The 18,868-nt window shown below is 42.7% G+C and overlaps 1 protein-coding gene across 3 annotated transcripts in view; it reads right to left on the bottom strand.

The window, feature by feature from the left end:
- Positions 1-3,021: 3,021 nt before the first annotated feature.
- Positions 3,022-18,868, bottom strand: part of aplp2 (amyloid beta precursor like protein 2) — a 223,946-nt gene continuing 208,099 nt past the window's right edge. For all 3 annotated transcript variants that reach the window (XM_043676955.2, XM_043676956.2, XM_043676957.2), the window contains 3 exons: positions 10,584-10,655; positions 10,039-10,194; positions 3,022-3,748 (listed from right to left, as the gene is read on the bottom strand). In XM_043676955.2, the coding sequence (XP_043532890.2) occupies positions 3,647-3,748; positions 10,039-10,194; positions 10,584-10,655 (330 nt within the window). In that variant the 3' untranslated portion in view covers positions 3,022-3,646. The remainder of the gene's footprint in view (positions 3,749-10,038; positions 10,195-10,583; positions 10,656-18,868) is intronic.

Raw genomic sequence — 18,868 nt, 5'->3', positions numbered from 1 at the left:
TAGAGCTATACTAGATAATAGAGCTGGTGCAAGTATGATGGGCCAAAAAGCCTCCTCCCACACTAATACTTGTGATTCTAAGTTTTCAGGACCCTGCATCTAGTCCTCCAGAAGTTTCTTGATATCACATGGAGTCAATCAAATTGGCTGCAGACTGATATTATTGATGCTGGGGGAAGCTGAAATGGATCATCTTGACACTTCTGGCTGAAGGTTTGTGAATGCTTCGAACTTTGGTTTTTACATTGATGTGCTGTTTTACTTTCAATCTTTCCAACAGTGGGAATAACTTATTTCCATCTACTCTGTCCAGATACCATGATGCTGAACACCCCTATCAGGTCTCCTCTTAGCCTTTCCTTCTCCAAGGAAGAGAGAGTTCCAACTTGTTCAACTGACACAGCTGAAGCTCCTTTTACTTGGAACCATTCTGGTGAATCTTTTCTGCACTCCCTCTCATGCTTACACTGTCAGACTGTAGTGTCCAGAGGTGTTACAATACTCCAGTTGAAACTAGAGTTTTATATAGGCTTAACACACTCCCTCCGTGACTCCCTCGTCAGGTCCACACCCCCCACCAACCCAACCTCCACTCCCGGCACCTTCCCCTGCAACCGCAAGAAATGCAAAACGTGCACCCACACCTCCCCCCTTACTTCCCTCCAAGGCCCCAAGGGATACTTCCATATCCGCCACAAATTCACCTGCACCTCCACACACATCATTTATTGCATCCGCTGCACCCGATGTGGCCTCCTCTATATTGGGGAGACAGGCCGCCTACTTGCGGAACGTTTCAGAGAACACCTCTGGGACACCTTGACCAACCAACCCAACCACTCCGTGGCTCAACACTTCAACTCCCCCTTCCACTCCACCAAGGACATGCAGGTCCTTGGACTCCTCCATCGCCAGACCATAGCAACATGACGGTTGGAGGAAGAGCACCTCATCTTTCGCCTAGGAACCCTCCAACCACAAGGGATGAACTCAGATTTCTCCAGTTTCCTCATTTCCCCTCCCCCCACCTTGTCTCCGTCAAATCCCTCGAACTCAGCACCACCTTCCTAATCTGCAATCTTCTTCCTGACCTCTCCGCCCGCACCCCTCTCCGGTCTATCACCCTCACCTTGACCTCCTTCCACCTATCGCATTTCCAACGCCCCTCCCCCAAGTCCCTCCTCCCTACCTTTTATCTTAGTGTGCTGGACACACTTTCCTCATTCCTGAAGAAGGGCTTATGCCCGAAATGTCGATTCTCCTGTTCCTTGGATGCTGCCTGACCTGCTGCGCTCTTCCAACAACAATTTTTAACACTATTAATAGGACATGGGGTATAAAAGCAAAAAGTAAAGGATAGGATACTATATACTTTATTAATTGTTTTTTCAACCTATCCTACCACCTTCAATTTAGAAGAACCAGGTCCCCCTACACTGCATCTCCTTTAGAATTATTACCTTCATTATTCATTATTCTGAACAAAGTTAATCATCTCACATTGCACTGAATTTCATCTGCCACTTGTCTGCTCATTCCATCAACCAGTTTACATTCTATTGAAGTTCTACACTATTATCCACACAAATGACAATATTTACAAACTTTGTATCATCCACAAATTTTTAAAATTATGCCTTGTTCACCCAAGGTCTAGGCTATTAACGTATATCAGAAACAATGGACCTAACATCCAGCCCAAATAATTTGACTGCAATTATTTCGCCAGTCTGAAAACTAATCTGTGTCAACAATGGCCTTTCCTTCAAATGACAGAAGTGTGGCCATTTGTTGCTACTCAAATACTGAATCAGGCTATGCCTACATCTAGTAGCTTTTCAACAATGTATCACACTTGGTCTGATCAGTAGAAAGTGACAAGCATGCCACAACTGTGACCTGTATTACCAAGAAGAACAAGGCAGCAAATTAATCAGAGCACCATGATATGCAAGCTCCCCTCCAAGCACACACCACCCGGACTTGCAACTATAGATTCATTCATTTAACTCTTGCTGGGTCTACATCCTGGAGCTCCCTTCTGTGGGTGTACCTGCACCACATGAAGATTCATTAGCGCCTTTGTGCATATCCAAATATTTGAGCCTCTTTTCAGATAGAATTTCTTCTCAACTCCATTTCAATCCTTCTGCCAATTACTTGAAATTACACCCCCTCATTATTGATTACCCCTTAGAATAAAGAAGGATCTATTTCCTTTATTAAAAGTCCCTCATAATTACATCTCTTTAGTACTTCACTTCCTTCCTGTAATTCACAAAACAGTTTTCCTTGTATAATGTGGTCCTCTTTGGAGGGAAATTAGCTTCAGAAGCAACAGATGACATCGAAGCAGCAAGTGAATGGCATCACAACCATTTAACACCCTTTAACACTATATACATATCACTTTTCACAGTCATCAGTCAACAATCAATGATTGGTCTACAGTCAACACAGTGTCCTTCCCATTGTTCATGTTGGGAAAAATATTCCTCAATATATTTGCCAACTTCTGTGTTCCTTGCTGAACAACTTTGGAAGAAATAAGTAAATCCAGACTGCAGCTGAAGCAGAAATTGACTCCACTCAAACACAAGAAACATGCTGTTATACCAACTGCACCGCTACACATCTCATGGCCCATCTTTTTCAAGTTGCAGGTCCAAATGGTTATTCTTTATTAGTGAATACTCATGTCAAATTTATTACAAAAACTCACCTCCCAGGATGGTTACTTTCATTGCCCTTTTCTGTTTCCCACATGGACTTTGTACAAGTCCTCCTGTAAAAAGGTTCATTGAAATTACAATGCATGGGCAACATGTAAGACCTTCAACCAAATATCTTATCCAGCTAACAAATCTTGCCCAGTCCAAACCAGGCTCCCTCTCCACAGTTGGGAATGCCAGTTTGTACTTTTACCTATCCAACCAAGTAATTACACAGGTTTCTTCCCAGATCTCCTGTAACAGAACCGGCAAAGTCAGATGTGAGAAAATACAACATGCAAGGGCGTGGTACATTTCTGGAAGTAAAGTTTATTGATGAGTTTGCCCTCAGTAGCCCTGCAAGTTGAAGCTACCACAGTAATACAACTGAAAAATGTGCATATTTTGACAAAACAAATAAGGAATGTGCAGGGGAAACAAGCCACAGGTTTTCAGAACCTCAGAAATTGCGACGTGAATTTACAATTACACAGACGCACAATGAAAAATGGAATGATCACTTCCTGGTCAGCTGCCTATCACAGTGTTAACCATTTAAACATAGATTACAGCAGAAACTCCTGCAGGTTCCATGAGATAAATCAGTACAAATCCCCTTCACATATGGTGCTCCATTAAGTAGAAATCTACAGCCTCTATTTATAGATCTTTGTGACACACAAATAAAACTGATTTACAATAATTTTAAAAAGGAAATAACTATATCATCAGGTAATAGACTTTCTTACGATTATACATCATATATATTGTATTACATTTCAAGCCCATTTAAAAGAATGGGAATCTTACAATCTACAGTAATAAGTGTTTTACACTCTGAATTGTGTATGTGAAATGGAGACCTCTAAGATTACAGTTCAGTAGTTGGAAGGTTGGTTGAATGTGTTGCATTTGGCCCGATTTAGCATCTGGTGTTAGATCTGCATCTGCTCCAGATACTTGTAGGTTGGGTTTTCATAACCATGATTTTGCATCTTGTTCAGGTGGCGCTCCTCTGGAGTCAACATGGGGTCAACCTGTAAAACCAAAGAACTTACTTATACAGAATCTATAACTCCACTTTTAGCTGTGGAAACAAACCAGAAGAGTTAAGACTGAAATTCTGAGAGAATAAGACGCTCACATACTGGCATCACTAATTTTTACGACTTTGCTAAGTTGGTATCTGAAGAACTGCTGCTGCATGATGATCGAATGGTTAAGATTTCAAACCAATAAATGATTATGAACAGATTATGGTAGATCAAGCAAACACAAAGATTTGTAATTGTTTTCGATACAAGACAGAAGTGCTTCTTTCTTTTTTATTCCTACAAAATCAAAGGAACTTTGCATGTAACAAGAACTTGTGTTTATCAAATTAACTAATTTGACTAGTGCAGCTTCTCAAATGTACCTGTTCCATTGAGCAATGCTATAAAATACACCAGTGAAATTCCCTTGAATGGTCACAATACCAAAATGACCCAAAGTGGATTGACTGTCTTAAATTTGATGTAAATAAGGTTGCGTATGTTCTGTGTACATAAACTAGAAAATGGCACAAGGGTAGTTTTGGGACAAACAGAAGACAATAAAACTGCACAGAACTTAAAATAGTGAAAGCACAACATCTCAGTTGATCTGGTGGAGCACACTCCCACAGTTGGCTTCATAAAAGTGAAGGTCAGAAATGAGCAGGGTGTCCTTCTCTCAGCCTGCTTTCCCTTTCCTATTCTCTTACCTTCTCAACCCTTTCTCTCTTTTGCACAACTTGCCCCCTCCCCCACTCTCAAATATTCTCTCAGTTGGTCACTCTAGCTATCCACCAGCATTACAGATCCATTATCAAATATTTCAGATTGAACTGAAAATGGTTAAATTTCTTTTTTTCCAAGCAAGACTTAAATACAATCAATTTCCACTCATTGGCAAGGAACAGCTAGTAAATACCCTCCACCCTCCACCCATAGGAAGATGGCTTTCATCATCTTCACATCCTCTCCAATGCAAGAGTCTCCCTGGAAGCTTCCTATTTCCAGAGCCATGCTCCAGTCTCCCAACCCGGTTCCAGGCCTCACGCTGTTTGCTGCTTCGTCAATTACTGATTAATTCCCTCTTATGTTTGCTGCTGCTAAGTTTACTGGTTAACCTACAGCACAAAAAATTGGACAGAAAGGGCTTCTGATTGGAGGAGCAGCACCCTGTACAATCTTCCACTTATACTTAGCTGTGGGGTTAGTTAAGAAGGATTGTCGGCTAGTTTGCGATGCAGAGTAATGCCAGCAGCATGGGTTCAACTCCTGCACCAGCTGAGCTTACTATGAAGGACACTCCTTCTCAGCCTCTCCCCTCACCTGAAGCTTGGTTACGTCCTATAACAATCTCCAGTCATGGAGACCTCTCTCATGAGACATCAGTCCAGTAGGAGTGGTACAGCAACTTTATTTTTACTTACATGCATTTGAAACTCTGGCTTCAGATTAAAACTCTTACTTAGATTAGATTAGATTACTTAGTGTGGAAACAGGCCCTTCAGCCCAAAAGTCCACACCGACCCGCCGAAGCGCAACCTACCCAGACCCATTCTTCTACATTTACCCCTTCACCTAACACTATGGGCAATTTAGCATGGCCAATTCACCTCACCTGCACATTTTTGGACTGTGGGAGGAAACCAGAGCACCCGGAGGAAACCCACGCAGACACGGGGAGAATGTGCAAACTCCACACAGACAGTCCTGAGGCGGGAACGTATTTTTAAAAAAAACAGAAAACAAACTTTCCACTTCAAAAACTCAGTTGGCTCGTTGGTCCAGTGGTGTCTTACATACTGCATTGACCCAAAGTGTGAGAGAGAAGTCCCAGGTTCATATCCCAGATGAAGCAGAGGTTTTCACAGTTAGCTCCCTCTTGTATTGGTTGATTAGCTCAAATGGTTACAGCGTCATACTGACCTGGTATAGCATTGCGGTTTGAAAGTGGCAGGTTCACACTGCAGGGTCTATGTTTGGCATTGCTTTTGTGCTGCATGGTAGCTCAGTGGTTAGCACTGCTGCTTCACAGCGCCAGGGACCTGGGTTCGATTCCAGCTTCGGGTGACTGTTTGTATGAAGTTTGTGCATTCTCCCCATGTCTGCATGGGTTTCCTCCCACAATCCAAAGATGTGCAGGTTAGGTGAATTGGGCATGCTAAAATTGCCCATAGTGTAGGGTATTGGTCAGGGGTAAATAAAGGGTTTGGGGGAATGGGTCTGGGTGGGTTACTCTTTGGAGGGTCGGTATGGACTTGTTGGGCCGAAGGGCCTGTTTCCACACTGTAGGGACTTTAATTCTATGTTTTTTCTGCAAATGATCCTACTTTGTAATGTTATGTAATTATTTATTTGTTATGAGAACTCTTATGAATGAATTTTAAAGTTATGAGTACAGTGTAATATACCATGATGTGTCATATGTAACCCACTGGGAGTAGGTTAGGCTCTTCCCATCTAAAATAACACAAAACCAAGTTTGACTGCTTATCTGTTGAATTTTGTAAAAATTACAAGATGAAAATTTATAAAGTAAGAATTTGAGAGCCAGAAATTTGAAGACTCAAAGATAACTTTGAAAAATCTGAAATGAAGATATGAAATTGAAATTATCCATGCTTATATTGAAAGTTAGAGAGAGAGATTGGGAAAAAGGAAACAGAAATAATACAAATGGAGACACTCATGAGTCTCAACAGGTATCCAAAAAGCAAGAGAAAAATTAGTATGAGTGGATGGCAAGATGAATAAAGGGCTCAAAAAAGAAAACGGCTTTGCTGAAGGGCACAGAGATCGAAAAAAACCCATGATATTTGTTTACTCAATATTCTGCCATTGGGAACAGATTCTTCTCATACCTTCACTAAAATCACTCCCAACTTTGCACAACTTTATTTGTCCCCTTTAACATCTCTGCTCCAAAGAGAAACACTCCACTTTCACTAATGTCTGCACTTCACTGAAGTTCCTCATCCCTGATACCATTCTTGTATATCTCCCCTGCGGCTTTACTGAGGACTTAACATCCTTCTTGAACATGGTGCCCAGACTTGGATACAGTATTCCATCAGAGACTTAACCAATGACCAGGTTTAGCAAAACTTGTTAGTTGTGGTATTCTATCCTTCACGTCAAGCTAAAGAAACAGTTCAACCCTTTCTTGATGCAAACCTCCTGCATTTTCTCCATATTCCTGCACACCATTATCCAAATAACCATCCAATACCCTTTGAATGCTTCAATTGAAGCTGTCGCCTCCACCACATTTCCAAGCAGTGCATTTCTCATAGTAACAGCTTACTATGAGAAATGTTTTTGTCACATCATTTTAAATTGATGCCCTCTCGTTTACAAGCGGAAACAGCTTTTCCTTATCTACTTCGTCCAGGCAGCTCATGAATTTAAAAGCCGCAAGCAGGTCTCCTCTCAGCCATTCCTCTCCATGGAGAGCAGTCTCAACTTCTTCAATGTATACTCTTGGTTGAAGTTTCTCATCCTGGAACCATTCTAGTAAATTGCATTGCATGCTCTCCAATATATTTGCACCTTGTCTATAATGTGGCACCCATAACTGCCCACAAAAGTCCAGGGGAGGTCATAGAATCCCACAGCACAGAGACAGTCCCTTTCACCCAAACTAGTACATGTCAACCAAAATGTCCATCCCCTCTAACCCCATTTCCCCGCACTTGGCCCATATCCTTCTTATCTTTCCTATTCATGTATCTGTCCAAATGCCTTTTAAATGTTGTAATGTACCCGACTCAACCACTTCCTCTGGCTGCTCATTCCATATGCATACCACCTTCTATGTAAAAAAGTTGCCCCTCAGGTTTCCTTTTATTCTTTCCTCTCTAACCTCAAACTGATGCCCTCTGGTCCTCATTTCCCCAACCCGGAGTGCATTCACCCTATCTGTGCCTCTCATGATCTTACACACTTCTTTAGGATCCCCTCCCAGCTTGTCCAATCTCTCCCTATAACTCAGACCCTTGATTCCTGGCAACATCCTTATAAATTTCTCCTGCACTCTTTCCAATTTAATAACATCCTTCCTAGAGCAAAGTGACCAAAACTGAACACTACTCCAAGTGTGTTCTGTACAACTGCAACATAATGTCCCAACTTCTATTCTCAATGCCCTGACTGAAAGACCAGTGTGCCAAAAGCCTTCTTCACTGCCCTGTCTACCTGTGACTCCACTTCCAGAGAACTGTGAATCTGAACTTCAAGATCCCTCTGTTCCAATACATCCCTTAAAGCCCTACCATTCACCATAAAACTCCCGATTTGACTTTACAAAATGCAAGACCTCACAACTTCTCAGTCCACTTCCCCAACTGATCAAGGTCCTGCTGCAATTTCTGAGAACTTTCCTTACTGTCCACAATACCGCTTATTTTAATGTCATTATCAAACTTACTAATCATGCCTGACAAGTGAGGTTTAACAAGTGTCTTGTACACATTCATAACCCTCTTATACTTTATGCCCCTATTAACAAAGCCTAGAACACTGGATGCTCTGTTCTCTTCACCAGTCCTAACATCTTCAAAGATCTATGCATAGATTATCCATCATCTGTGCAATGTGTGCATAGATTATCCTTCTTCAATGATCTGTTGCAGATAAATTATACTGAAAATACAAATCATAGTGAATTCAGGGACAAAGAAGAGACAACTGAAAATTTGGAAGTTAATACTTTGAAGAGATGAACATACAGGAAATGGAGTTTGAAGGAGGAAAAGAGACACGAGTGGGAAGGGATATCAGGAAGTGTTCAGAGATGGCATTAGTCGCAACAAAACAAGTCCACTGGAGCCCAAAGTTTAAATATCTTGTTTATCTTTTCTTAAATTAACATGTCAGGGGTTCAGAATATTATTCCCCTTATTCTCCTGCTTCCACTAACAAATGTTGTTATTTTTGTTTGTTTTCAGGTTAAATTATGAAGAACTCTTCCCAAATAGTTAACATTTCTCCATATTATCTACTTCCAACGTTACTGGTTTTCATTTCGAATTTCTCCAAATTGTTTTTTTGCCTCCAATTGTAGGCGACACAGTGGTTAGCACTGCTGCCTCACAGCGCTGGAGACCCGGGTTCAATTCCCGCCTTAGGCAACTGACTGTGTGGAGTTTGCACATTCTCCCCATGTCTGCGTGGGTTTCCTCCGGGTGCTCCGGTTTCCTCCCACAGTCCAAACATGCGCAAGTTAGGTGAATTGGCCATGCTAAATTGCCCGTAGTGTTAGGGGCAGGGGTAAATGTAGTGGAACGGGTCTGGTTGTGCTTGGGCGGGTCGGTGTGGACTTGTTTGGCCGAAGGGCCTGTTTCCACACTAAGTAATCTAATCTAATCTAGTGTTGCCTGACAGAATATATACTCACTTGTCTTTATTGACACAAGTAAATGGAGGGAAACATTCTCCATAATTTCTCATACCTGTGCAGCTACCTTAAATATATCAATACAAATGAAATCAGAACTGAATAAATCCAATACTTAAGATATCTTGAAAACAAACTAGCTTTTACATGTGAAATATTTTGCCACGTTGTATCACAGAGCTCCTGCCCCATACACAGCTTCCCCCTCAACACACAACTCCAACCACCCACCATGCACAGATTAGTGTGGTGGCTCAGGCAGATCTTTTACATAATGAGTGTAGGATAGTGAGTTAGGCTGTGTGTGTGGCACTCTTCCTTTATTTCTGATGTCTTAGACACACATTAGGGGTTGATGTGGTACAAGATGACGCAGCCCCAAATGACAGCTTTTGAGTTCTACTTTGCCTGGAGTATACAACAAATTCAGAACCTCACTTAGAGAAACAAAGAAATGGCTGGCTCATAACAAAATAATTCAATGCCAGCAGGGAGCACTTATCAGCAAACATCTTCACGGTACCTCTGATAATGTAATTATTGACTTGGGATTGCTATATGCTGAGATGCTGGTGAGAGAGTCCATTGCTGGTGAGAGAGTCCATTCCATAATCAGTGGGTACTATGTGGGAAAAGCGTACAATTCAGCATTGGGTACCAGTGTGTGTGCACAGAAAGGTTGGGTGGGGAGGGCATATAGGGTAGGCAGGTGGGGTTGATCAGTGTAAGTGTGGGGATTGCATGGTGGGTGATTGGAGTTTCTGTTGAGGGAGAAGCTGTGGATGGGCAGGATATTTCACTTCCCAGTGGGAGATTCTTCTGGCATCCTTAACTTTAATCAAAATTAAGATACCGTCAAAACACAGAGACATGCAATATTAATTCAGCTTACACTGCTCACCTCTACAATGCCATGGCTGATAGTGCCATATTGCCTCTTGCGCAGCATCACCAAGCTGATGACAATTACTGTGGCTACTGCAACTGCGATCACTAACATGCCAATAAGAGCACTGCTACTTAAGCTGAAGCCATCTTGAATATTCCCATCAGTGTCCTGGAGAAGCACAAACATTTAGCACATTAGTCTATCATGGCTCTCTCCAAATTTCACAAATATTTATTATTTTAGCTATATGCTAGGAGAAAAATAAATGAATGCACACCTTTGATCAAATTAAGCATGAGCGTAATTAAAATTAGTTGAAATTGTCAAGAAAGGGCAAGTCAGACTAATAATCATATCCATTATTACAAGTCCTTTTTTAGCACAAAGATTTTGCATCAGAAGTGTACACCATTTCATTAGTAAAACATTACTTCCTAAAGCAGATACACCTGGTGGAGTCATTGGGAAAAATGAGTAAAGGAAAAAACATAAACTAGATCCCATAATCTGAATCAAATTTCACACAGGGTCTTCTGACCAGGAGATGCTATTCATACCATGTTGTCTTCTCCACTGACACGTTCTGCATTGAAAATCATTTCTTTCACATCAAAACTTTCATCAATCACCTGAGAGGATCAAGAGAACAACAATTAGAGTTAACACTTAGAATTCCCATGAAGCTATTCCTCCTGAGTTGTTAAATTAGCTTCAGGAATCCAAGGAATAGAAGCAGGCCATTAAGCCCCTTGAACTTGCTCCACCAATAATCAGATTCCAGCTAATCTGTACATCAACCCATTTACACTCCTTATTGACCTTATGTTCTGGAATTCACCAACGAAGGGATAGTTTCTAGTTAGGAACATAGCAACAGGAGTAGACCATTCTGTGCCTAAAGCCTGTTCTACCATTCCACAAGATCATGGCTAAACTGTGGCCTAACTCCACATACATCTCTTTGGCCCATTACGCATAACATTTTGTTTACAAAACCAACGCAGTTTTAAAATTAACAACTGATCCTGCATCAATTGCCATTGTGGAAGAATGTTCCAAATCTCTACCACTCTGTGTGTAGAAATGCTTCCCAAATCTCTTCTGAACAGCCTGACCCAAATTCTCAGACTCTTCCCTCTCGTTCTAGAAACCCGAAGCAATGCAAGTAGTCTTTTTCTGTTATTATCTGGAAGATTTCAATCAGATCACCCAGAGAGAAAACAGGCTTAACGTGCATAATTTCTCATCAAACCTTAACCCCTGAAGTCCAGGTATGATTCATGAAAGCTGAAACTGTGTTGCTGGAAAAGCGCAGGTCAGGTAGCATCCAACGAACAGGAGAATCGGCATAAGCCCTTCTTCAGGAATGATTCATGAAAGGCCAATATATCCCTCCTAAGGTGTAGTACCCAGAGCTGCTCCTAGTACTCAAGTGGGGTTGAACCAGTGTTTTGTATAGCTTCAGTATAACTTCTGCATTATTGTTCTCCAGTCCTCTTGATATATACAGACCAGCATTCCAATAGCGCTCTTGATTATTATAGGCCTGATAATTATAGACCAGTGAGCCTTACATCTGTTGTGGGTAAAGTGCTGGAAAGGATTTAAGATTAAGGATTGTCAACATGGTTTTGTGAAGGGTAGGTAATTAACCTTATTGAGTTCTTCAAGAAGGTGACAAAACAGGTGGATGAAGGTAAAGTGGTTGATGCGGTGTATATGGACTTCAGTAAGGAGTTTGAGAAGGTTCCATACTGTAAGCTATTGTACAAAATACTGAGTTTCAGGATTGAAGGTGATTTAGCGATTTGGATCAGAAATTGGCTAGCTAAAAGATGACAGAGGATGGTGGTTGATGGGAAGTGTTCATCATGGAATTCAGTTACCAGTGGTGTGCTGCAAAGATCTGTTTTGGGTCCATTGCTGTTTGTCATTTTTATAAATGATCTGGAGTTGGGCACTGAAGGATGGGTTAGCAAATTTGCAGATGACATTAAAGTAAGGAGAGTTGTTGGTAGTGCTGAAGGACGTTGTGGGTTAGAGAGAGACATAGATAAGATGTAGAGCTGGGCCGAGAAGTGGCAAATGGAGTTTAATACAGAAAAGTGCGAGATATTTCATTTCAGAAGTAGTAACAGGAGTGCAGAGTACTGGGCTCTCGGTAAAATTCTTGGCAGTGTAGAAGAACAGAGATCTCGGCGTCCAGATGCATAAATCCCTGAAAGTTGCCACCCAGGTTGATAGTATTGTTAAGGAGGCATATGGTGTATTGGCGTTTATTTGCAGGGGGATTGAGTTTCGGAGCCATGAGGTCATGCTTCAGGTGTACAAGACACTGGTAAGGCCACACATGGAGTAGTGCATACAGTTCTAGTCATGCATTATAGACGCTTTGGAAAAGGTTCAGAGGGGATTTACTGGCATGTTGCCTGGTATGGAAGGAAGGTTTTATAAGGAAAGGCTGAGGGAACGGAGGACATTTTCGTTGGAGAGAAGAAGGTTGAGAGGTGACTCAATCGAGATGTATAATCAGAGCGTTAGATAGGGTGGACAGTGAGAGCCTTTTTCCTCAGATGGTGAAGGCTAACACCAGGGAATATAGCTTTAAATTGAGGACTGTTAGATTTAGGACAGATATCAGGGATAGTTTCTTTACTCAGAGAGTAGTAGGGGTGTGGAATGGCCTGCCTGCAACAGTAGGAGACTTGCTGACGTTAAGGGCATTTAAATTGGCATTGGACATATATATGGATAATAATGGAACGGTGTAGGTTACATGGGCATCAGATTAATTTCACAGATCGGCACAACATCGAGGGCCGAAGGGCCTATACTGCGCTGTAATGTTCTATGAAATCCATCTGCCATAGCTATGCCTATTCATTAAAAGATTATAGGAAACAGGAATTAGCCCCATGAGCCTTGTCTGCCATTCGTAGGATCGTGGCCAATTGGACATTCCGTATTTCCGCTTTGCTGTGTTTTCCTGTAACTTGATTCCTTTACTGCGTCATACACAAGGTCTCTGCCCCATAGCTCAGTGGCAAGGAGTTACAAAAACTCTCAACCCTCAGAAGAAATTCCTCTTTATCTCAATCTTAACTTGACACCGCTTTGAATGTGAGACTATGCCATCTGGTCCTCGACTCTCCCATGTGGGGAAACACCCTCTCAGTATTGACCCTGTCAAGCCCCTTAAGAATCCTGTAGGTTTCGATGAAATCAGATTTCATTCTTTTAATCCAATGAGTCGTGTTCCAATCTATTTAACCTTTTGCTCATAAGACAATCCCCCCATACTGGGGATCATGCCAGATAACCTCCTCTGAACTGCCTCTAATAAATAATTGGACTAAAATTACTCTCAGCACCCCAGATGTGGTCTCACTAGCACCTTGTACAGTTCAATAAAACTTCACTACTCTTATATTCCAACTCTCTTGAAATAAAGGGCAACACCCCTATAGCCTTCCTGATGACCTGCTGCACCTGTGTGCTAGACTCCTTGACAATCATTATCCCTTTGTAGTTTTACATTGTCATCTACACTGTCTTAAATGCTGCCTTACTTTGTATCATCAGCAAATCAGATATGTGACTTTCCATGCCAATATCCAAGCCGTTAATAAATACTAGGAATAATTGAGGCTCTAACATAGATCGTTGAGAGACACTACTGGTCACATCCTGCCAATTTGAGTACCTACCCATTATCCCTACTTTTTATCACCTGCCACTCAGCCAAATTCTAGCCAAACTCACTATAATCCTGTGCCCATCAAACAGTGACAGAAAAATACAGGATATAAAACAATTGCAAATGCTGGAAATCTGGAACAAAAACGGAAATTGCTGGAGGGGCTCGGCAGGTCTGGCAGCATCTGTGGAGAGAGAAGGCGGAGTGGACGTTTTGGGTCTAGTGACTTCAGAACTGACAGAAAAGTTCTGGACCCGAAGGTTAACTCTGCTTTCTTCCCAAGGATGCTGCCATACCAGAGTTTCTCCAGCAATTTCTGTTCTGTGCTGCTCCACTGCAGAAACCACAGTGAAGTGTTACCAGGTGCACAGACTTTTGCATAGTCACTGAAAGACTGTTTCCTGCCAACCTCATGATCTAGCACTAGATTAATCACTGTCCCAGTAGCCTATTTCAAACATGCTGTGACTGCTCCCCCGATGGTAATTAGTTAAACGGGCATATGCAGCTTAATGTGTAAGGTAATACACTATGGGAGTACAACTGGTTTTGGTATTGAGAGATCTCAGAAGCGGAAGGGAGTGGAGTTCTTTGATTCAGTGATGTTTGTCGGGATTCGAGGAGGTTTGTAACTGACTGTGCGGAAGCAGACCACTCAGCCAGTCGAGTCCATGCCGACCCTCCGGAGAGCGTCCAATCCAGACCCACCCTAATCCCCCAACACAAGCCCTGCAGTTCCCCATGGGTGACCCACCCAAACCTACACATCATTGCACAGTGGTGGAACATGGATGAAGCAGAAGTGATGGCCCAGTGGCATTATCGCTGGGCTGTTGATCCAGGTGCCAAGTTCCGGGGTCTCATGTTCAAATCCCTCCATGACAGATCATGGAATTTAAATTTTTTTTTATAAAATCTGGAATTAAGAGCCCAGTGATGACCATTGTTGGGAAAAACCCACCTGGTTCACTAATGCCCTGTAGGGAAGGACACTGCCGTCTTTACCCAGTCTGGGCCTACACGGGACTCCAGACCCACAGCGACGTGGTTGACTCCCAACTGCCCCTCTGGGCAATAAATGCTGGAGTCATAGAGTCATACAGTATTGAGGGAAAGTGGACAGAATTTTTGCTGGGTGGCCCCAGTAGGTGTCAGGTTGATTTCTCAATCTATTGTGACCCATTTGATCCTTAGCTAGATCTGTGCTTGCAGTGGCCCACTGGTTAAGGGCCTCTTTATGAGGAAGGGTGAGGTGGTAGAAAATAGGACAAGGTTTCTGGTTTTGATGCTGCCAGTTAAGTACAGGGATTCCAGACACTGGATGGAGGATAGCGAAGGCGGCATTTGGTATGCATGCCTTTTACGGTAGTGCATTGAGAATGGGTTTGGGAGGTCATGTTGTGGCTGTGCAGGACATGGGTTAGGCCACTTTTGGAATACTATATTCAATTCTGGTCTCCCTACTATAGGAAGGATGCTGTGAAACTTGAAATGGTTCAGAAAAGATTTAGAAGAATGTTGCCAGGTTGGAGGGCTTAAGCTATAGGGAAAGGTTGAATAGGTTGGGGCTATTTTCCCTGCAGCATCGGTGGTTGAGGGGTGACCTTATAGAGGTTTATAAAATCACGTGGAACATGGATAGGGGAAATAGACAAAGTCTTTTCCCTGGAGTGGGGGAATCCAGAACTAGTGCGCAAAGGTTTAAGGTGAGAATCATAGCATCATACAGTAATATAGCATGGAAACAGGCCCATTCGGCTCAAACTGGTCCATGCTGATCATGGCGCCCACTCAGTTCGTTCCAATTGCCCGCATTTGGTCCATATTCCTTTAAATCCCTCCCATCCATGTACCTATCTGAATATTTTTAAGATGTTGCTATTGTACCTACCTCTTTCTCTTTTTTTGCCCGAAACGTCGATTTCGCTGCTCCTTGAATGCTGCCTGAACTGCTGTGCTCTTCCAGCACCACTAATCCAGAATCTGGTTTCCAGCATCTGCAGTCATTGTTTTTACCTCTTTCTCTGGCAGCCCATTCTATATATGCACCACTCTCTGTGTGAAGAAGTTGCACCTTAGATCCTCAAATTTTTCCCTAAACCTCTGCCCTCTAATTTTCAATTCCCCATCCCTCTGAAAAAGACTATATGGATTCATCCGATCTATGCCCCTCATGATTTTATACACCTCAATAAGGTCACCCCTTATTCTCCTACATTCCAAGGAATAAAGTCTTATTCTGGCCAACCTCTCTCAATAACTCAGGCCTCCTGGTCTTGGTAACATCCTTGTAAATCTTCTTTGCACTCGTTCCAGTTTATTTACGTCTTTCCTATAACAGGGTGACCAAAACTGTACACAATACTCCAAGTGCAGCCTCACCAACAACTTATACAATGGCAACATAACGTCCCAACTCCTATACTCAATGCCTCGACCGATGAAGGCCAGCAGACTAAATGTCTTCTTCACCATCCTGCCTACCTGTGTCGCTGCTTTCAACAAACTATGTACTTGTATTCCACAATACTCTTCATGACCTTACCATTTACTGTATAAGTCCTACCTTGGTTTCACTTTCCAAAGTGCAAACCTCAGTTATCTCGATTGAATTACAACTGCCAATCTTCAGTCAACTTCCCCATCTGATCAAGATCTCTCTGTAATTTTTGATAAGCTTCCTCACTATCAACTATACCTTCTAATTTTGTATCATCTGCAAACTTACTAATCATGCCTTGTACATTCATATCCAGATCATTTATGTAAATAACAAATACCATAGGTTCCAGCACCAACCCCTGTGGCCTTCAGTCTGAGAAACAACCGTTAACCATCATCTTCTGCTTCCTACAACTGAGCCAATTTTGAATCCAATTAGCTATTTTCTCTCTGGATACCATGCCACCTAACTTTCTCGACGAGCCCGCCATGTCGGATCATTGGGGGGTGGGGGGAATTTAAAAGGGAGACCGGAAACATAGAAGACAGGTGCAGGATGCGGCCATAAGATAAGAATGCATGGAGTTGCGGGGAATACACCCGCATGGATAGAGGACTGGTTAACCAATAGAAAGGAGAAATTTGGGATAAATGGGTGTTTTTCTAGTTGGAGATCAGCGGTGAGCAGGGTGCCACAGGGGTTGGTGTTGAACCTGCAACTGTTCATCATATATATAAATGAGTTGAATTAGAATCACTACACGTGGAAACAGGTCCTTTGGTCCAACAAATCCACACCGACCCTCCGAAGAGTAACCCACCCACATCTATTCTCCTACACTATTATCCGATATTTACCCCTGACTAACCTACACATCCCTGAACACCATGGACAATTCAGCATTGCCAATGCACCTAACCTACACACCTTAGGGCTGTGGGAGGAAACCGGAGCACCGGAGGAAGCCCACGCAGACAAGGGAGAATGTGCAAACTCCACACAGCCAGTCGCCAGAGAGTGGAATTGAACTCGAGGCCCTGGCGCTGTGAGGCAGCAGTGTGTACCACAGCCGCCGTGCCGCCAAGAAGAAGAAACTGAGTGTAACGTAACTACGTTTGCTGATGCCACTAAATTGAATGGAAAGACAAACTGTGCAGAGCACAGAGGGTCTGCAGAGAGATTTAGATAGATTGAGTGAGTGGGCAAAGTCTGGTAGATGGAGTATAATGTTGGCCAATGTGAGGTTATCCACTTTGGAAGTAAAAATTGGAGGTCAGAGTATTATTTAAATGATGAAAGATTGCAGCATGCTGTTGAGCAGAGGGACGTAGGAATGCTAACACATTAACTGCTAAAAATTGATGTGCAGGTGCAACAGGTAATGAGTAAGGCAAATTAAATATTGGCTTTCACTGCTAGAGGGACTGAATTTAAGAGCAGGGAGGTTCTGTTCAATTGTACAGGTGTTCCTGAGTGTTGTGCACAGTTCTGGTCTTTTGACATATACTGGCTTTGGAGGCGATGCAGAGGAGGTTCATCAGGTTAATTCTGGAAATAAGGGGGTGACCCTATGAAAAGAGGATGAGCCATCTGGGACTGTATGCGCTAGAATTTAGAAGAATGAGAGAGGATCTTATAAAAACATACGAAATTATGAAAGGGACAGATAAGATAGAATAGGGCAAGTTGCTTCCGCTGGTGGGCAAGACTAGGACTAGGGGACATGGCCTCAAGATTAGAGGGAGTAGATTTAGGACAGAGATGAGGAGGAACTGCTGTTCCCAGAGAGTAGTGAATCTATGGAATTCTCTGCCCAAGGAAACAGTAGGGGCAGCTTCAATAAACATATTCAAGACATAGTTGAACGGGTTTTTGCATGGTAGGGAAATTAATAATGCAGGTAGGAGGAGCTGAGACAATAAATAGATCAGCCATGATCTTAATGAATGGCGGAGCAGGCTCAGCTGGCCAATGGCCTATTCCTGCTTCTATTACTATGATACGGCCATTTGAGCCTGCTCCGCCATTCATCATGATCGTGGCTGATCGTTCAACTCAGCAGCCTAATCCTGCTTTCTCCCCATAACCTCCCATTCACCCCAAGTGCTATATCTAGCCATCCCTTGAATACATTCAACGTTTTGGCATCATCCAGTTCCTGTGGTAAAGAATTCCACAGGCTCACCACTCTTAGGACGGAGAAGAGGGGACATTTCTTCACCCAAAGTGGTCTAACCCAAATCGTCAGACTGTGACCCTGGTTCTGGACTTATCCACCATTTGGAACATCCTCTCTATCTAGTCCTGTTAAAATTTCATAAGTCTCTATGAGATCTCTCTAATTCATCTAAACTCCACTGAAAACAATCCTAACCTAGTCAATCTCCTCATACATCAGTCCCGCCATCCCTGGTTAACCTTTGCTGCTCTTTCTGGAGTGAAGCAGCAACCTTGCTCAGAAAAGGAGATCAAAACTGCACACAGTACTTTAGGTGTGGCCTCACCAAAGCCCTTTACGACTGGAACAACACATCTCTGCTCCTGTATTTGAAATATTTCGCAACAAAGGCTAACATGCATAGAACATAGAACAATACAGCGCAGAACAGGCCCTTCAGCCCTCAACGTTGCGCCAACCTGTGAACTATTTTCAGTTCGTCTCCCGACACTATCCCATCATCATCCATGTGCTTATCCAATGA

This window comes from Chiloscyllium plagiosum, unplaced genomic scaffold (genome assembly GCF_037043375.1).
Source record: "Chiloscyllium plagiosum isolate Xiang-an unplaced genomic scaffold, Cpla_swu_hap1 HiC_scaffold_29, whole genome shotgun sequence".
Classification (NCBI taxonomy): Eukaryota; Metazoa; Chordata; class Chondrichthyes; order Orectolobiformes; family Hemiscylliidae; genus Chiloscyllium; species Chiloscyllium plagiosum.
This window is presented reverse-complemented; position numbering and strand designations above follow the sequence as displayed.